Raw genomic sequence first — 15,454 nt, forward strand, 5'->3', positions numbered from 1 at the left:
CAAATCTAGAAGCAAGATACAGAGATTATGTTTTATTTGTAGAGACTGTGAAATTAAGTTGTATTGTTCCTATACCTGTGTTTTCATTGACAGTAGACCGGTCACTGCTGGCCAGGTTGAGGTCGTTGTTAGAACGTATCCAAGAGTACTGAGGGTTAGGTTTGCCCTTGGCGACACATGTAACACTGGCTGACTCCCCCTCCACCACCTCTACAGTGGTCGGCATCCTCTCGTCAAATGTGGGGGCAGTGTGGACCTGTAAACAGTCAACAATATAGTAAGACTCATTCACCATATGAACTGCTTTCTTAAACTTAATATTCCTAAAATTGTCCAAATTAGATAACCCTTTCAGTACTATGCACTTATTGAGGGAGTAGTGTGGTCTGTGCAATGCCTTTATGACAGGTCATATCCCTCAGGGCCAAGTACTCTTTTGGTATTTACGTAGTGTTCAACCAAATAATTTCCATCTTTTTCAAAAATAAACATAATGGGATGATTTTTGTTTTATTATGTAGGAGGGAAAGTATGCTACGGCATATAATATTTATTTAAATGATGAAAACTTATTCAAATTTTAAACAATAGAAATATTGCAAAAGAAATTTTGAAATACAACAATTGTAATTTTAGGATCTTAATTTATTTTAATGCCATCTTTTTTACTGCCCCTGATAAAAATAGGAAAAATATAAAAAGTTTTAAAAAAATAAGTATTTGTATAACTGAGTTTAGATTTATTTTATGTTTTGATGTAGAACATTTGCACCCATAAATAAATAGATTCTCATATTTGACAAACAGTTTTTACCAGCTGTAACAAATCAAATGAAGATAAATAGTTTATTTTATTTTATTTATTATGTGTTAAATGAGACTAGGTAAAATACTAAATGTATAAATTTAGTAACAGAATAATAAATATTCAAAAAGCCTATCTAGTCAGCCTTCGGCACTTTCCACAGCATTTCTTGAAGGCAGAATAAATCAGCTCTAGGCATTCAAAAGGTTAAAGGCACCAAAATTGTCTTAAAATGCATATTAAAAGAATTTATCACCTCTGTTGTAAAATCTAAAAAGATATGTATATCTTATTTGGTATTTCTTGGGTAAGAATAAGGAAACTGAATATTTCTGTTTACACCGCAAAGTGAAACAGGTGTTTTACAAATAAAACGCAAACGATTGTAGTTGATGCTTGCTAATAAACCACGGGAGTAAAGTTAGTGGGTGGTGGTATGGTACTGGCAGAATTGCTGAAATACTCCCTGCATACCAATAACCAGTGCATCTAGTGAAGTAATCTAATGCCACATTCCAGTGATAACCACTATTGGAGCAATTCCATCATAACTAAACATACTTAACTCATTCTTCAGCAAAATATATCTCCAAACATTCAATACTTCCATAGTTTTTATTTTATACAATACACAACTGTAAGTTGATTTTGTGTGATTGACTGTAATTATATTGCACAAGACCAATATTTTTAACTGTGAGTGAGTCTTTTCCTTGGTTAATAATGTAATAATTAATTACTTGAGCATTATTTTTTTAATGTGATTCATTACCTCAATGCAATTTGACCTGGACAGTATTTAATCTCTGAAAGTGAAAAGCTTTTACATATGAACTTACCTATGCACTTTTATTTGAAATGAAACAGTGCAATGTTCTTATGTATCTGAATGGGTGAGTTAATGTTACAAGATTAAACTAAACAACAGTTATCTTAGCAGAAATAACTCAATTTTATGTTTATTTAAAATGTAATATAACAGTTTGTTAAAAAGTACTGTACGCATTTAACCATTAAACTAATACGTAATTTCATACACTTCAACACAACTTTACCAAAAACAATAATTGTTGCACAACGCTAAGTTTGTATACTTGTACTTTATAAATAAGGATGAATATGGATTACTGTTTAACTATTATTTTGTTTTAATTGTGATTTTACCGTTTAACCCTCACAGTGTTCACAAAAAATAGTCCTTGGTGTTAATAGTTTTTACTAGATTTTTAAGGTTTTACCTTTTTTGAATACTTTTTAAGTTTTAGCATTAAAATAATACAACGTTGTGTATTTCTCACCCCAAATAATTAGAAAACACATTTTAAAATATTTTTAATTTTCTTGCATTTTATCAGTGTGGCGTACATTAAAAAAAAAAAAAAATTTGTTAATTTTAAAACGTTACCAACTCTTCTCACTTTAAAAAAAATACATAATCAACATGGTCCAACAGCAATTTGTGGACAGTTAAGTATATTTGCAAAATATGAAGAGGTTTTCAATAATAATTATATATATTCATTTCAAAATATATCCCACAAAAACCTAATATTAGCACTGCTGAAGAACATTTCAGAAGGAAGTATGTTTTGAATTCAGGGTACATGGAATGAGAACAATTATAAAATTTGCGGAGCATATTAACAGGACTATTATTTTGGTATAAACATTCATCATTAACTATAAAATCACACAAATGTAAAAGTTATGGAAATCAAAATAGCTTACAAAATAGGTAAATGTTCCTATGTTCATGTAGTAACCTAATAAAATATTCTGTTGAAATGGCAGTAAGGCTTTTAGAGAAAAAATAGATAAATTCACTGTCACTTTGAAGATATGTAACAAGGACTGTCAATAATTACCAAAATAGTTTTGGGTAACTGTTAATAAAAAAATGCAATGCAATTCAAGTAACTATTATTATCAACAAGGAAAATGTAGCATTCATAAAGAAAAATAATGCTGAATTGAACTTGCCTTATACAGTAATTGGCTGTCTCTTGGGATCAACCTTACAAAGGTTTTTTAATTCCTCTATTTCGACTAAATATATTAAAAAAATTTAAATTAACATTTAGTGGTATTGAACAAAGTAGCCAACTAAATCATTTATATAGTAATAATTGTCATGAAAATAATAACAAAATAAACAAATGACAATTTGATGTATACATTCACTGTACACAATTTTTGAGATATGTAGGAATTTCATAGTAGATTAATTCAAGCTAGGAAGGAAGAGAGGGGGGATAAACAGATGTTATTACAGTAGTCATCTCTGTGAGCAGAACATTATGTCTCGTAATGAGACAGTATGAATACAAATAGCTGTGCAGAACTGTGCTGAGCCGGCCTGGACCTCGCTATAAACTGTACTAGTATTACAGGCACCACTGCTGTTCTCACATTACACATATGTTTATCTTACACATCACACTCATGTCTATCTTTTGTCAATATTTCAATCTGGATTTCTTCCTTACCACAGTACAGCCACAGCCCTTCTAAAAATTACAGAAGATATTAGACTTGATATGGATAAGCAACAAAATACAATTTTGAATCTATTTGATTTTTTCAAGGCCTTTGAATGCGTATTTCACCCTATTTTGCTGATCAAATTGAAGAAGTATTGTTTCTCTGATGGTTGTGTCAAGTGGGTAGGGTCATATCTCTCTGAAAGGCAACAGCGTTTCAGGACTAACATGAGGTGCTTCCAGTTGATACCTGTCACCCGAGGGGTGCCCCAGAGTTCTGTACTTGGACCACTTCTTTTTTTCACTCTATATTGATGACATACACTAACATCTGACATTCAAAGTTCTATCTCTATGATGACTATTTACAAATTTACCTCCACTTTTTACCTAATGAGATAGATACATGTACTTGTGTACAACTAATGAACTCTAATATTGACTCAATAGCTAACTGGACTTGCAGACATGGACTAAAACCAAATGAAACCAAAACTAACTGTATTTTAATAGGCTATCAAAGACATATGAAAAAATCTACATTAATAATGTTTCAAGACGAAAAAGTAAAAAAACTGGAACTTTAATTTCACACAACATTGCAACTGACTATGAACTATCAGTGTGTTGATCCAAGCCAGGTCCCTGGTATGAATATAGGCCTATTCTTTTTTGAAAACCCCTCCAGGATACTTCCCACTAGTCTCTAATATAGCTAAAAATTCCATCTTGGTCTCTACAGTTGCGAAGTATTAATTGAAAGAGCTGTTAAATGTAATCCAATTTTCTGTAAAATATTGTTTTATGATAGCACAACAATATGTTTAATTACCTAAACTACTATTTTCAATTTGTTTACATTTATAGTGTGAAAGCATAGAGTAAACTTGATAGTAACAACACTTCTTATTTCTACCTTTTCTGCAACCGCTGTTGAGCACATAGTACGAAAATATCCAGATAAGAAAACTAAAAGTTTTAATAAAAATATACTTTTCACTGTAAATTTTTAGCAAATATTTAGTATTAGATATAAAAGACAAAGTTACTATCTAACTTTTACTATAAATTAAAAATCCATCTTAGTTGTCTTTTGACAGAAGTAAGCTTCTCAGACCAGTATTTTCTTGATCGGGAAACACAGCAAAATCAACTATGGAACAAAAAATACTAAGGAGTAAATTACAATGGCCATAAATTTACATTTTTTGACAGATTTTCTTGATTGTGGCAACAAGGGAAATTCAACATCGACGTTGGAAATATAATTTACTCGAACCAGAAGTATTCATAAACGCGCTGCATGCAAAGCCGCGGGTAACGATTTTCTATCAATTACAAAATTAATTAATATGGCCTGCTAGTTCGTAGTATTATAGATGTACTAATTATTGTATGTATGTACAATTTATGAATAAGATTTTGACTTTGACATATTACATCATAATTGCTTTGACAAAGAAAACTAGACCATTTCGATTTTGAATACTACGTGCAAAGAAGCGGTAATTACTAATAGTTTATAAATATGCTAACTTACTACATCCCATGTTTAAATAAAGAGAGTGGTATAACAGCAATGGAAATACACAATGGACCCATAATGGTATCTATTTATATTATTATATCACAAGAAAACCATTTTCATAAAACTGGCAGAGGAAGTTAAATTGTTGAAAGCGATGGGAGAAGACGATATTAACCCTCCGGAGCACAGCCAAGATATGATCTGAGCTAGAGCCACGCACCGCCTTTATGATATTAAATTAGGCTCGCAAGATAACATTACTTAACTGACATTTTGCTTCCAACGGTTTATCTTGTAGGGATCTAAACAAGGAAATTAAATCATGCTATTCTGTAATAAATTGAGTTCTTCCCAAAATAACAACAAGCATTGTATTCACACTATAAATTATAAATATACCACTGGTTGTATAAAAATAAATCATGTATGCATAAAAATGTGTTTATAGTTACTATTTTAAACTGTAACTCTTTGGATTTACTGGCTAATTTATTTATTATTTGAATATTTTTCTGTCTACATAATAAGTTGATTTGTTATTTAATAATATGCATAAAATTTATCACACTTAGGATATTCTACCAACATTATAATCCCCACAAAACCCTCAGTATGTTTGATATGAATGTACAACACCATGTTCCCATAGATTAAATGGTGTGAAAATATCAAATCGTTATTGAAGCTCTAATAAAGTTGTATTTAACAAATGGACATTATATTTTCTTATTGAACTTTCAAACAGTATGAAAAGTACAGAAGGATCATACAACAATAAATGACTTGTGTTGTACAACTTTGGTAAAATCCATTTAGTTAGTTTCGAGTAGTTTTTTAGCATCTGCTTTAAACTGTGTTGACTCCATAGTAGCCTACATTTTATTCTTATACTATTAGACTTGTGACTACAGAAAATTAAAACTTATAAATTGAATATTGTATTCTATCAGAAGATATTTCATTCAGTGTAAAATCTGTTGATATTCTGAAACACAGTGCATAAAATAGAGCATAGATTATAATACATTACAAAATAATATTTAACATTTAGTACCGAGTAAATTTTCATAATAAAAAATTATATTTAAATTAAATTTTTAATATAGGCTATATGTTATTTTTAAAATTTACAATTCAAAATAAACATGTAACATGGTTGCTATCTACTTATCACCAACAGAATTTCAGTGACACAATCCTCACATGAATGCGGGCTGCTCTTTTCTCGTCAAGTTAAATTTCAATTGAAATGTGTTTTGCATTGCTAGGAACTAACTTATTTTTATTCTAGTGGTAGGATGGGAATAACTAAAAGTCCATTTTGTACTTTCTATCATATTTCAATAGTGTGACAAACATGACCTGGCGTTCTGAATATAGTTCGGAGATTATAAAACAACACAAAACAAAAATAGTTTTATGTTAGCAGTTAGCAGCTGTAACATAGCTCTGTCTGATTTTGCTGTTTGTCTGTCTCTGCACGTGTATCATCTCAGAGAGAAAAAATATTAAAGTTGGGAACTATTTAGTATTAATGTGAGGAGGAAAAATATATTAAAGTTGGAAACTGTTTAGTATTAATGTGAGGAGGCAAAATATTAAAGTTGGAAACAATTTAGTATTAATATGAGGAACTATCTTTAAATATAAAATACAAGCATATCCCGCTTTGTCTATAAAATATAATGTTACAGTACAGAATAAAATCTCTAAAAATTTGTTCACATAAGGAATATGGTTACTGAATGTAATAGGACAGTAGGAATTGGTCACAGGAAGTCAATGAACCCCAGTAGATACCATAGGTTCAGGTGGAGGGTTGCAGTTAAGAACTCATTAACGAGCTTGATTTGGGAAATAGATTCATGAGTACATGGAAAACAGAAGTGAATGTGCATGGAGGTGCAAGAGTGGTGTTGGTACAACTGACGTGTCACTGACACTAGTTGGGGAGACTGTAGACTGTCATTTGTACAGTCGTTACCATTGTTGGTTTGTTTGTTTCCTATTGGTGACATGTAGACTGAATAAACAAGCTGGATGGTACAATCGTCATCATAAATTTTCTTTTTGAAAAATGCTATAATGGTATTTAAAGTAATTATTTTATTTCGTAAATATTTTTTAAATTAAATGTTTCAGACAGTTAAAAAAATTGTTGTTTAAACAAATTCACATAACAAATAAATAATTGTATTCATTACTTTGTGTAATCTTAATTATCAGTGTTGTTTCCGTAAGTGTAATATCCGTAATAAATAAACATTTTAGCATAAGGAAGACAGTAACCAGAATAAATAAGTTTGTAACGATTTTACAAAATATATAATAAAAGTTATTACTGGACGCAGATATTTCGTATAGAAATGACTGTAGTATTTTTGGCAAAAACATTAAAAAAGACATATACCACCATATACCACAGAGACATGTTGGTACACCTGCTTTGCCTCTACTAATGGCAGCTCTGTGTAGTCACCAGCATTGGTCTGTTCAGCTGTTCAGATGATATGGTACTAGATACTGTATAGTGTATTCTATAGATACTGAGATAAACGTTTAATTTGTTTATATAGTATTTATAAATGTCAAAACAGGCATAATAATGGAAATGTCCATGCTGAACTTAGACAATTACAAAAACAACACATAATGATAAACTATACATGGCCTGAGAAACAGGGCTTTACTCTTGGTAAGGTTGACCTTAAAAACAACACATTAGTATAAAATTAAAGACTGACATCAAGTGGCTACAATGCAAAAATGTGGATCGGGCATAATATGATGTTGCTAGAGGAAAGGTGAATAGTAATTATTTTAAATTACAACCAATATTTTGATAATAAAGAATGAAATATTGTAGTATTCAAGATTCAGCTAATACTTTAAAAAGTTTAAAATCTTTGGTACTACAAAAATAACCATGTCTTAATAAAACATTATATGCTTGAGAATGCCTATTATAATTTAAACCTACAAAAGAACATTTTAATTTTAATTCAGTATAACTATGACTTCTATTGGAAGAAGCCGAATGCTAACTACTAGCGAGAAAAGAAGAGTACAGTATGAGTATTAGGTTTATGTTCAAGATACATCTACTAAGCTGAACTGATGCCTTGTACTTAACAAGCATAACGGCATTGCTAAAATGTAATCTGAGAGCTCAGAGAAACAAGCTCAGTGTGATTCTCTGCTTTCAAAACATTAACACTACTCTCCTGAATTACAGACAGTAGAGTACGTCTGTTTATTGTGTTTGCTAATACGCTTTAAAAATCGAGTGCAATTAAAAATGTGATTTAATTATTTAAAGTGCAGATGACACTTTTATGATATAATTGAAAGAAGGAACCTGCAATATTACACTATTACAGAACAGACGATACAGCCTAGTTACAACAACTGTTAAACAATAACCAGAACATCAATATTGAATGGAACGATCAGTCAGGTGTGGACTGAACAGACCGAGTACACAACTAGTTGTGACTTGTCGGCATTGGCATGTTACAACACAGTACCATAGATACTGTATGTCTACAACTCACTGTTACAAAGCCAGTTAACACAAACATTCCACCTAAACCTATAGCATCTGCTTCTGATTCATTGATGATTGAACAACATTACATCCATTTCCCATCCATTACAGTTCAGTGTGAACAACAATAGACACTTAAAAGTGTTAAGGAATTAAAAATTATAAGACAACACTTCTCTGAAGTATTAACCGTGATAGCTGATTGTCCTCAACACAAATATTCTGAAATAAATGGAAAAGAAACCAGAAAAGAACAAGGTGTAAGGAATTCCATTAGAACAAATATTTACCGAAGGTCGTTGAGGCAATAAACATGAAGAGCCTATTAGAGTTAGTGTAAATGAAATTCTATGTAGACGGAGAGAAGCGGCCCTAACCATAACAATTAGCTGGTGGGTCCTTCCAAAGCCACTTACACTTCCATATCCAATTATCCGATTTCATCAGCATCATGCTCCTAACATTCCTGTCCGCTGTAAAAATAACCTATGAATGATACTAACTGAAGATTTTTAGTTTATACAAAATGACTGCTTTAATCAACAGAAAGAATTTAAATATAAATCTTCTTTAATGGTGATTAAAACCTATACATTTTTCTAAATGTAATGTATTCTGGCATCACTCTGCTTGTTTGAAGGCCAGTTTATCTATTTGGGTTTAGTAAACAAGATGCTACTAAAACAATGACAGATAAGTAATTTTGTAGTCTAATAGGTATATTATATATTCTTAATACCATCCATTGTAACATTACTTCCTCTTTAATTCTTCAAGAACAACTTGGTAGTCTATATAACGGGACTACCATCTTACATGCTTCAATGGATGGATCAAGTGGAAGCCCAAAAAGTAAATAATTTAATATTGATACATTGGTTGGCCCTTGAACGAGTTTGGGTGCTGGTCTGGGATAGAAATGATACTATACAGTACTACTATGTGAATTGCAGTTTTAGTAATGACAGAAAATCCCTCTTAACAAAATCAGCTTCTGATATAGATAGTATTTATGGATGCTGAGAGAGGTCCTTTAGGAAGCCCAGCTGATAGTACAGACAAGATTAGTTGTTGGATGTTATTTCCCAGCAGAGTTTTTCGTTAAGGAAACTATACCTTCAATTCAATATGTAGTAAATGTAATACCTAATAATCACATACAATGCAAGTAATAGCTATCACGTTTATTCTGCTTATCGTGATTTGTTTACATTGCCTTCCTTGTAATTTAATATTTTCCATATACAGGGTGTCCAAAAAGTCCCGGGTCGGTTGAATATTTTTCAAAATATTTAAAATAGAGCTACAAAACCTTACACAAAGTTACTGGACATAAAAATCTATTTTATCACATATTCAGTGATCCACTACTTCCTCAGGGGGGCGGCCCACTATGAGTCAGAAGAAAATCTTAAATGTAAGCATAGGTTGATATGCATAACAAATAAAAGGTCTTTATTAGTAGAGTACAGAGCCGCAAACCCGACCTCAAACGGATAACCGAGTCAAAAATGACAGCCGTTCAAAGATGGCTAGTGTTTGCAACTTAGGTTAATGTAAAAATATACACTGTAAACAGTTTTGGGTTAGTAAAGTTAAAATCAAAAAGCTCATCAGGAAGCATATCAACCTATGCTTACATTTAAGATTTTCTTCAAACTCCTAGCGGGCCGCCCCCCTGAGGAAGTAGCGGGTCACTGAATATGTGATAAAATAGATTTTTATGTCCAGTAACTTTGTGTAAGGTTTTGTAGCTCTATTTTAAATATTTTGAAACATATTTAACCGAACCGGGACTTTTTGGACACCCTGTATATTACTAGCTGTTTCCCTCCGCTTCGCACACTTTTCATAAGCTTTGCCGGTGTATGAGCAATTCTGGTTCAAGTGAATTATATTTCCAACACCAATGTAGTGTTTACCTTGTTGCCACAATCAAGAGAATCTATCAAAAATGTATATTTAAGGCCACTGTACAAGTACATGTACTTTATTATAAAGTGGTCTAACGCTCAAGCTTTAGGTTCAACCAGAAATTTATCTTAAAGACATATATATATATATATTTGTCTTTATATATCTGACAAATAGTATCTGAGTCTATGAAGGATATACAGACAAACATTCATATATATATATATATATATATATATATATATATATATATTTTCATTCTTCAGTATAACAAAGGCTTATTTACAGTCTTTTCAGATCTGTAATTTCATGTCTTTATACGAGATATATATATATCTCGTATATATTTGTCTTTATATATCTGACAAATAGTATCTGAGTCTATGAAGGATATACAGACAAACATTCATATATATATATATATATATATTTTCATTCTTCAGTATAACAAAGGCTTATTTACAGTCTTTTCAGATCTGTAATTTCATGTCTTTATACGAGAGATATATATATATCTCGTATAAAGACATGAAATTACAGATCTGAAAAGACTGTAAATAAGCCTTTGTTATACTGAAGAATGAAAATAGATAAGATAATATTTGCATGTATCTGGTCACTGGGCCTAAGAAACAACAATAGTGATTGTGCCATACCTCAACTTTGATGTTGCGCTCGCTGAGCTCTCCTGTATCCAGAACTATCGCCCGGCAGATGTAAGTCCCATCGTCCTCCTCCGTCACGTTCTGTATGACCAACCCGTCCATATCAATGACGTAGTGCTCACTGGTTCCGGCCATGATCTGTTGGCCGTTCCGCAGCCAGTCGACAATCGGTGATGGGTTCGCTTGGACCTTGCACTTCACCTTGTACCTGGTTCCCAGGATAGGGAACTGCTCCTGAGGTGCATCTATCCACGATATGGCATCTGAAACAACCAATGCTCAGTTCAGTATGCAACACATAATCATCTAAACACGCAGAATAAAATTGATTACAAATTGACAACTAAATTTATACGCATCATGTACCAATAATTTGTTTCTTCAGTATCAGGTTTCATCTACTTCTTCAGATTAAGCATAAAATGTTAATTATCTAATGTGAGAAATATTTCTAAAATTAAAAAAAAATTGTAAAAAAACTTGTTTTCTTAAAAAATAGTCAAATGGCTAATATTTTTTCCTCCATCTAACACTCACATATGGTGTCTATCCGCACAGACTTGGAGATAGTTTGGGTGCCTGCATAAACGGCTGAGCATGTATAGGTGCCCGCCTCAGACTCCTGTAGAGAGGTAAATATAAGAGCCAAGGTGTCAGGTGTCATCTTCTCCACTGATAATCGGTTTCTTGTCAGTCTGAAACATTACAGTTCATTAACACTTTCCTGTCTAAAGTATCATTAACATTTTATCAATTACAAAAAGTCTGATTTCAGAGAAAGATCAGTTGTATTAATCTGGTGTTCGTTTGATGTTTATCTGTATAATACTGAACAAAAATCACATAATAATATTGTACATGTTATCTATTGGATGATATTCATGATAATCAAGATAATGTTTTAATCAATTTGATATTGGTGTGGGTGACAGAGGGGATGTAATAGTGACAGTTCTGTGTTGTGATGTCTATGTTACAGTACAGCTGTGTAGCGTGCACCACAAGCCCCAACCACACATCATATCTAGCTACACCGCAACTGTACCCTTGCTGGCTTTGAGCAGACTGCACAATTGCACATGGGTACATCACATTAGAGTCAGTTTGGAATTGGGTGGTGAGTTACAAAACTAGTATATTACTTCAATGATATAAATTATAACTTAATTTTTACATTCATGTGTACAAGTTCATATGTAAGTACATTTAATTTAGAAATTGTGTTTGAGAGTAAAAAAATCATCTTTGAGTGTAAGGAGGTCGTAAAAGAGATATTTTGGTTACAACAACGATGATTTTACAAAACTAAGACTAATAAAAAGGAAGTCTGAATCCTATTTGTGTTGGACTTTGTAAGCTCTCACAAAAACTAACTCATTGATTTGTGAAAAACACTATTAATTACTAAATTAATATAAAGAGAGTCTACCTTGACTGTGTTATACTCAGTATCTCAAAAATACCAAATTTGCGAGAAAATTCAAATGCTTAACTTCAACTGTTTTTTGTGTGTGTACACACACTTTTGTACCAAATGCAACTTACATTACATATGTTTTATACAGCTTAATTTATAAAAGTAATCATCCTGATTTTCAATGGGTTTTACACAATTCTGTGAATTTTCCAGGTTATCCTGATTGGTACACTTCTTTCATTAAGAGTTTCATGTTGATAAATGTGATTATAAAAATAATATATAAAATTTTTAAGTGAAATGATTTAAATGTATATTTGATGGAGTTATACAACAGAGCAAGGTTTCAAATTTAAGAGAAAAACAAATTTTCCCAATTCCGACGAAAATTGATACTATTAAAAATAAACTGGTACAACTGAGCATCAAATGACCCAACAGAATGTAAAGAGGCTTTTCAAGTCTTCACAGTATTTCTTCTTGGGGTTACTTACAACTTTGACCTTTTGATCCCAAACTCAAGAGTTCTTCCTTGGAGAACATGAGCGTATATGCCAAGTTCAAACTTTATAGGACCTTTCCATCAAAGATTATCAGGCACACAGACAGACACAACGAAACGATTTTAAGAAAAGCAATTAAAAAATATACACACAACAATTGATTAAGAACCTGTAATAAACAAGAATTAATAATAAATAAACATATTTCATACTAACGTAACTATAAAACTTTCGAACACTACAGGGAACTTCCAGCAACTTCAACCAAACTGAGCCATCAGAATTCAGAATAGTCTTCGACCAAGAGAATCCTGCAAAACACTTCCAAAGACCTCAAATTCCTTTCTTTAGGAAATCTTTCTGTTCTAGTAACTTTCACTTAAATCCATACCAAGACAACTGACATAATGAGAGCAGGGCCATTGTACTACAATTAACAACACCAGACACACTAGCTAGCTGCCTTCCTGTACATCTTGTAGCAACTGAGAGAAAGCTGAGGTACTCTAAAGTAAACAATAGAATGCTCTTCTTGCGGTGCTGAATTTTTAGTCCTTGAATTATGGGAGCTGCCTCATTTCAAAGATATATTTAATACGCATCCAAACATTTTGAAGATTTATTAAAAAAAATCTCTTTGTACTTCAACTTTTAAATAATGAAAAATTACACACTTTCAAAAACAGAAAAAAAGTATTTGGATGCCTATTGATTATATCTTAAAAATTAAACATTTCCTGTAGCGCTAGTTGTTATGGAGAAAACTCATGGTCATTTCCCTACAGTAAACAAGCTTATAAGATATACATTAAACAACTTTTCTACTCACTATCTGAATTTTAAAAGCAGCACACCTACTTATGATTGCGAATAATGAATTAAATGAAATGAAATTTGGCTTTATTAGAGGTGAAGTGAGGAGTATGGAGCCCAGTTTTTCACTTAACCTCAAAATAATATGTAATACATTGCAAACTGACCTCAATCTAATCTCAAAGACTGTGAACAACACAGTTTTAAATGATAAATAAGGGTTACATTTCCAAGGCCCATTAGGGCCTTCTTAAAATAGTGTCGTTATCTGCCCACCTGTGCGATAACTCTTGATAGAAATGTCATAGAGACTTGAAACTTGGTACATAAGTTCCCCTCGTCCAAAAAAGAACTCACTTGATTTTGGAGTCAAATTACGATTTGACAAAACGGCAGTCTTGACGGTTTGTTTGTATATGCAGTAACTCTTCAATATGTTTTGTAGGATCTTTCAATACATGTTTAGTATTGGTTTATTACTTACTTAATTCTTTATTGGTGGTCACCTTTATTTAATCCTCATTAAAAGTCATATATTTACCTCCTCATTGTAGTTATGAGACATGTATTAATATTAATGACTAGTACACACAAGTTTTGTGTACTTCATTGTATATTCAAAACTATACACTTAATAATATACTGTATTTAAAAAAAAATCTATTTGTGTACTAACTATATCTTTAAAATAAGAAATATGCCATAACACACTACAATTAAAAATAGGGGTTTAAAAGAGTTTGAAATTTAATATTGTTCTTATGGAACAAAAGTCAAATTAAGTTCACTACAGCTGGTACTTTTTTTAAAAATTTTGAATTATGTCTGAAGAATCAAATACTTTGTATTACGCAATATGGTTCTGGCATATTTTATTGCCATCAGTAAAATTCATCAAATTATTTCTAGCAAATCATTGATAAATCTGAATGAAAAATATTGGGTTACTTATTCTAGAGCTCGACTTCAAACGAAACAAAATCAACAAGAACGAAGTAGAGGACATGATGCGGGAGTGTCAGTCGCAAACAAACACCAAATGTAATGCTCTGTTGGAAACCGCTTAACTTTAATATTTACCCACACCATTGTTTGTACGGTCGACTTGCTTGGTTGATTGTGCTCTGTTATTCCCATACATTCCTACACAAGGGATGTAACTGCCAGGTGATTACATGTGTGTGTCCTGGGCTTTGTTCATTATCCAATGTCAGGAGAAATTAGGATATAATAATTATTTATTGGGGACTGTTAAGGGAATAGTTTATTAACATAAGGTACTCATATTATTATTAATTATTTAGGTACAGAATATTCTAAAAATCCTGGTAAATTAAAAAATTTTAAAGTGCTGAATTCACTTTTAGTTGTAAAAAACCATTTTAAAGAATGTTTTGAGAGGAATTGATTGTTAAATATACAATACGGTTCAGTATAAGGCTAGCAAAATTATGATGTTTCTTAATTTGGTTGTTCAGATTGTGCTTGAAAGATTAAGGACATTTTTATTTATCAGATCTTTAATAGCTTATGTACCATTTCTGAGAAAATCGATTACAGACGTAAGAGTAAACAAGATCTTGATACCTAGCATAACTTATTTGCAGCGATGCCATTGCAAATTTGTAAATTCTTACAGCAAATTATAGTAGGTCTAACATTTAGTAGTTTTGCAAAAAGTAAACATACTATGACACTACTAGTTCTTTATATCTTGTTTGGATTCTTTGAAACAGCATCAGTGAGAATTGGAATTGCATTTGCTAAACACAATTAAGATAG

The 15,454-nt window shown here is 31.7% G+C and overlaps 1 protein-coding gene across 1 annotated transcript in view; it reads right to left on the reverse strand.

Annotated features, from left to right (window-relative positions):
- Positions 1–15,454, reverse strand: part of LOC124357598 (fasciclin-2-like) — a 298,184-nt gene that overhangs the window by 35,340 nt on the left and 247,390 nt on the right. The window contains 3 exon segments of the mRNA XM_046809520.1: positions 76–256; positions 10,931–11,202; positions 11,477–11,634. Of these exon segments, the coding sequence (XP_046665476.1) occupies positions 76–256; positions 10,931–11,202; positions 11,477–11,634 (611 nt within the window).

Source organism: Homalodisca vitripennis, chromosome 3 (assembly GCF_021130785.1).
Source record: "Homalodisca vitripennis isolate AUS2020 chromosome 3, UT_GWSS_2.1, whole genome shotgun sequence".
NCBI lineage: Eukaryota > Metazoa > Arthropoda > Insecta > Hemiptera > Cicadellidae > Homalodisca > Homalodisca vitripennis.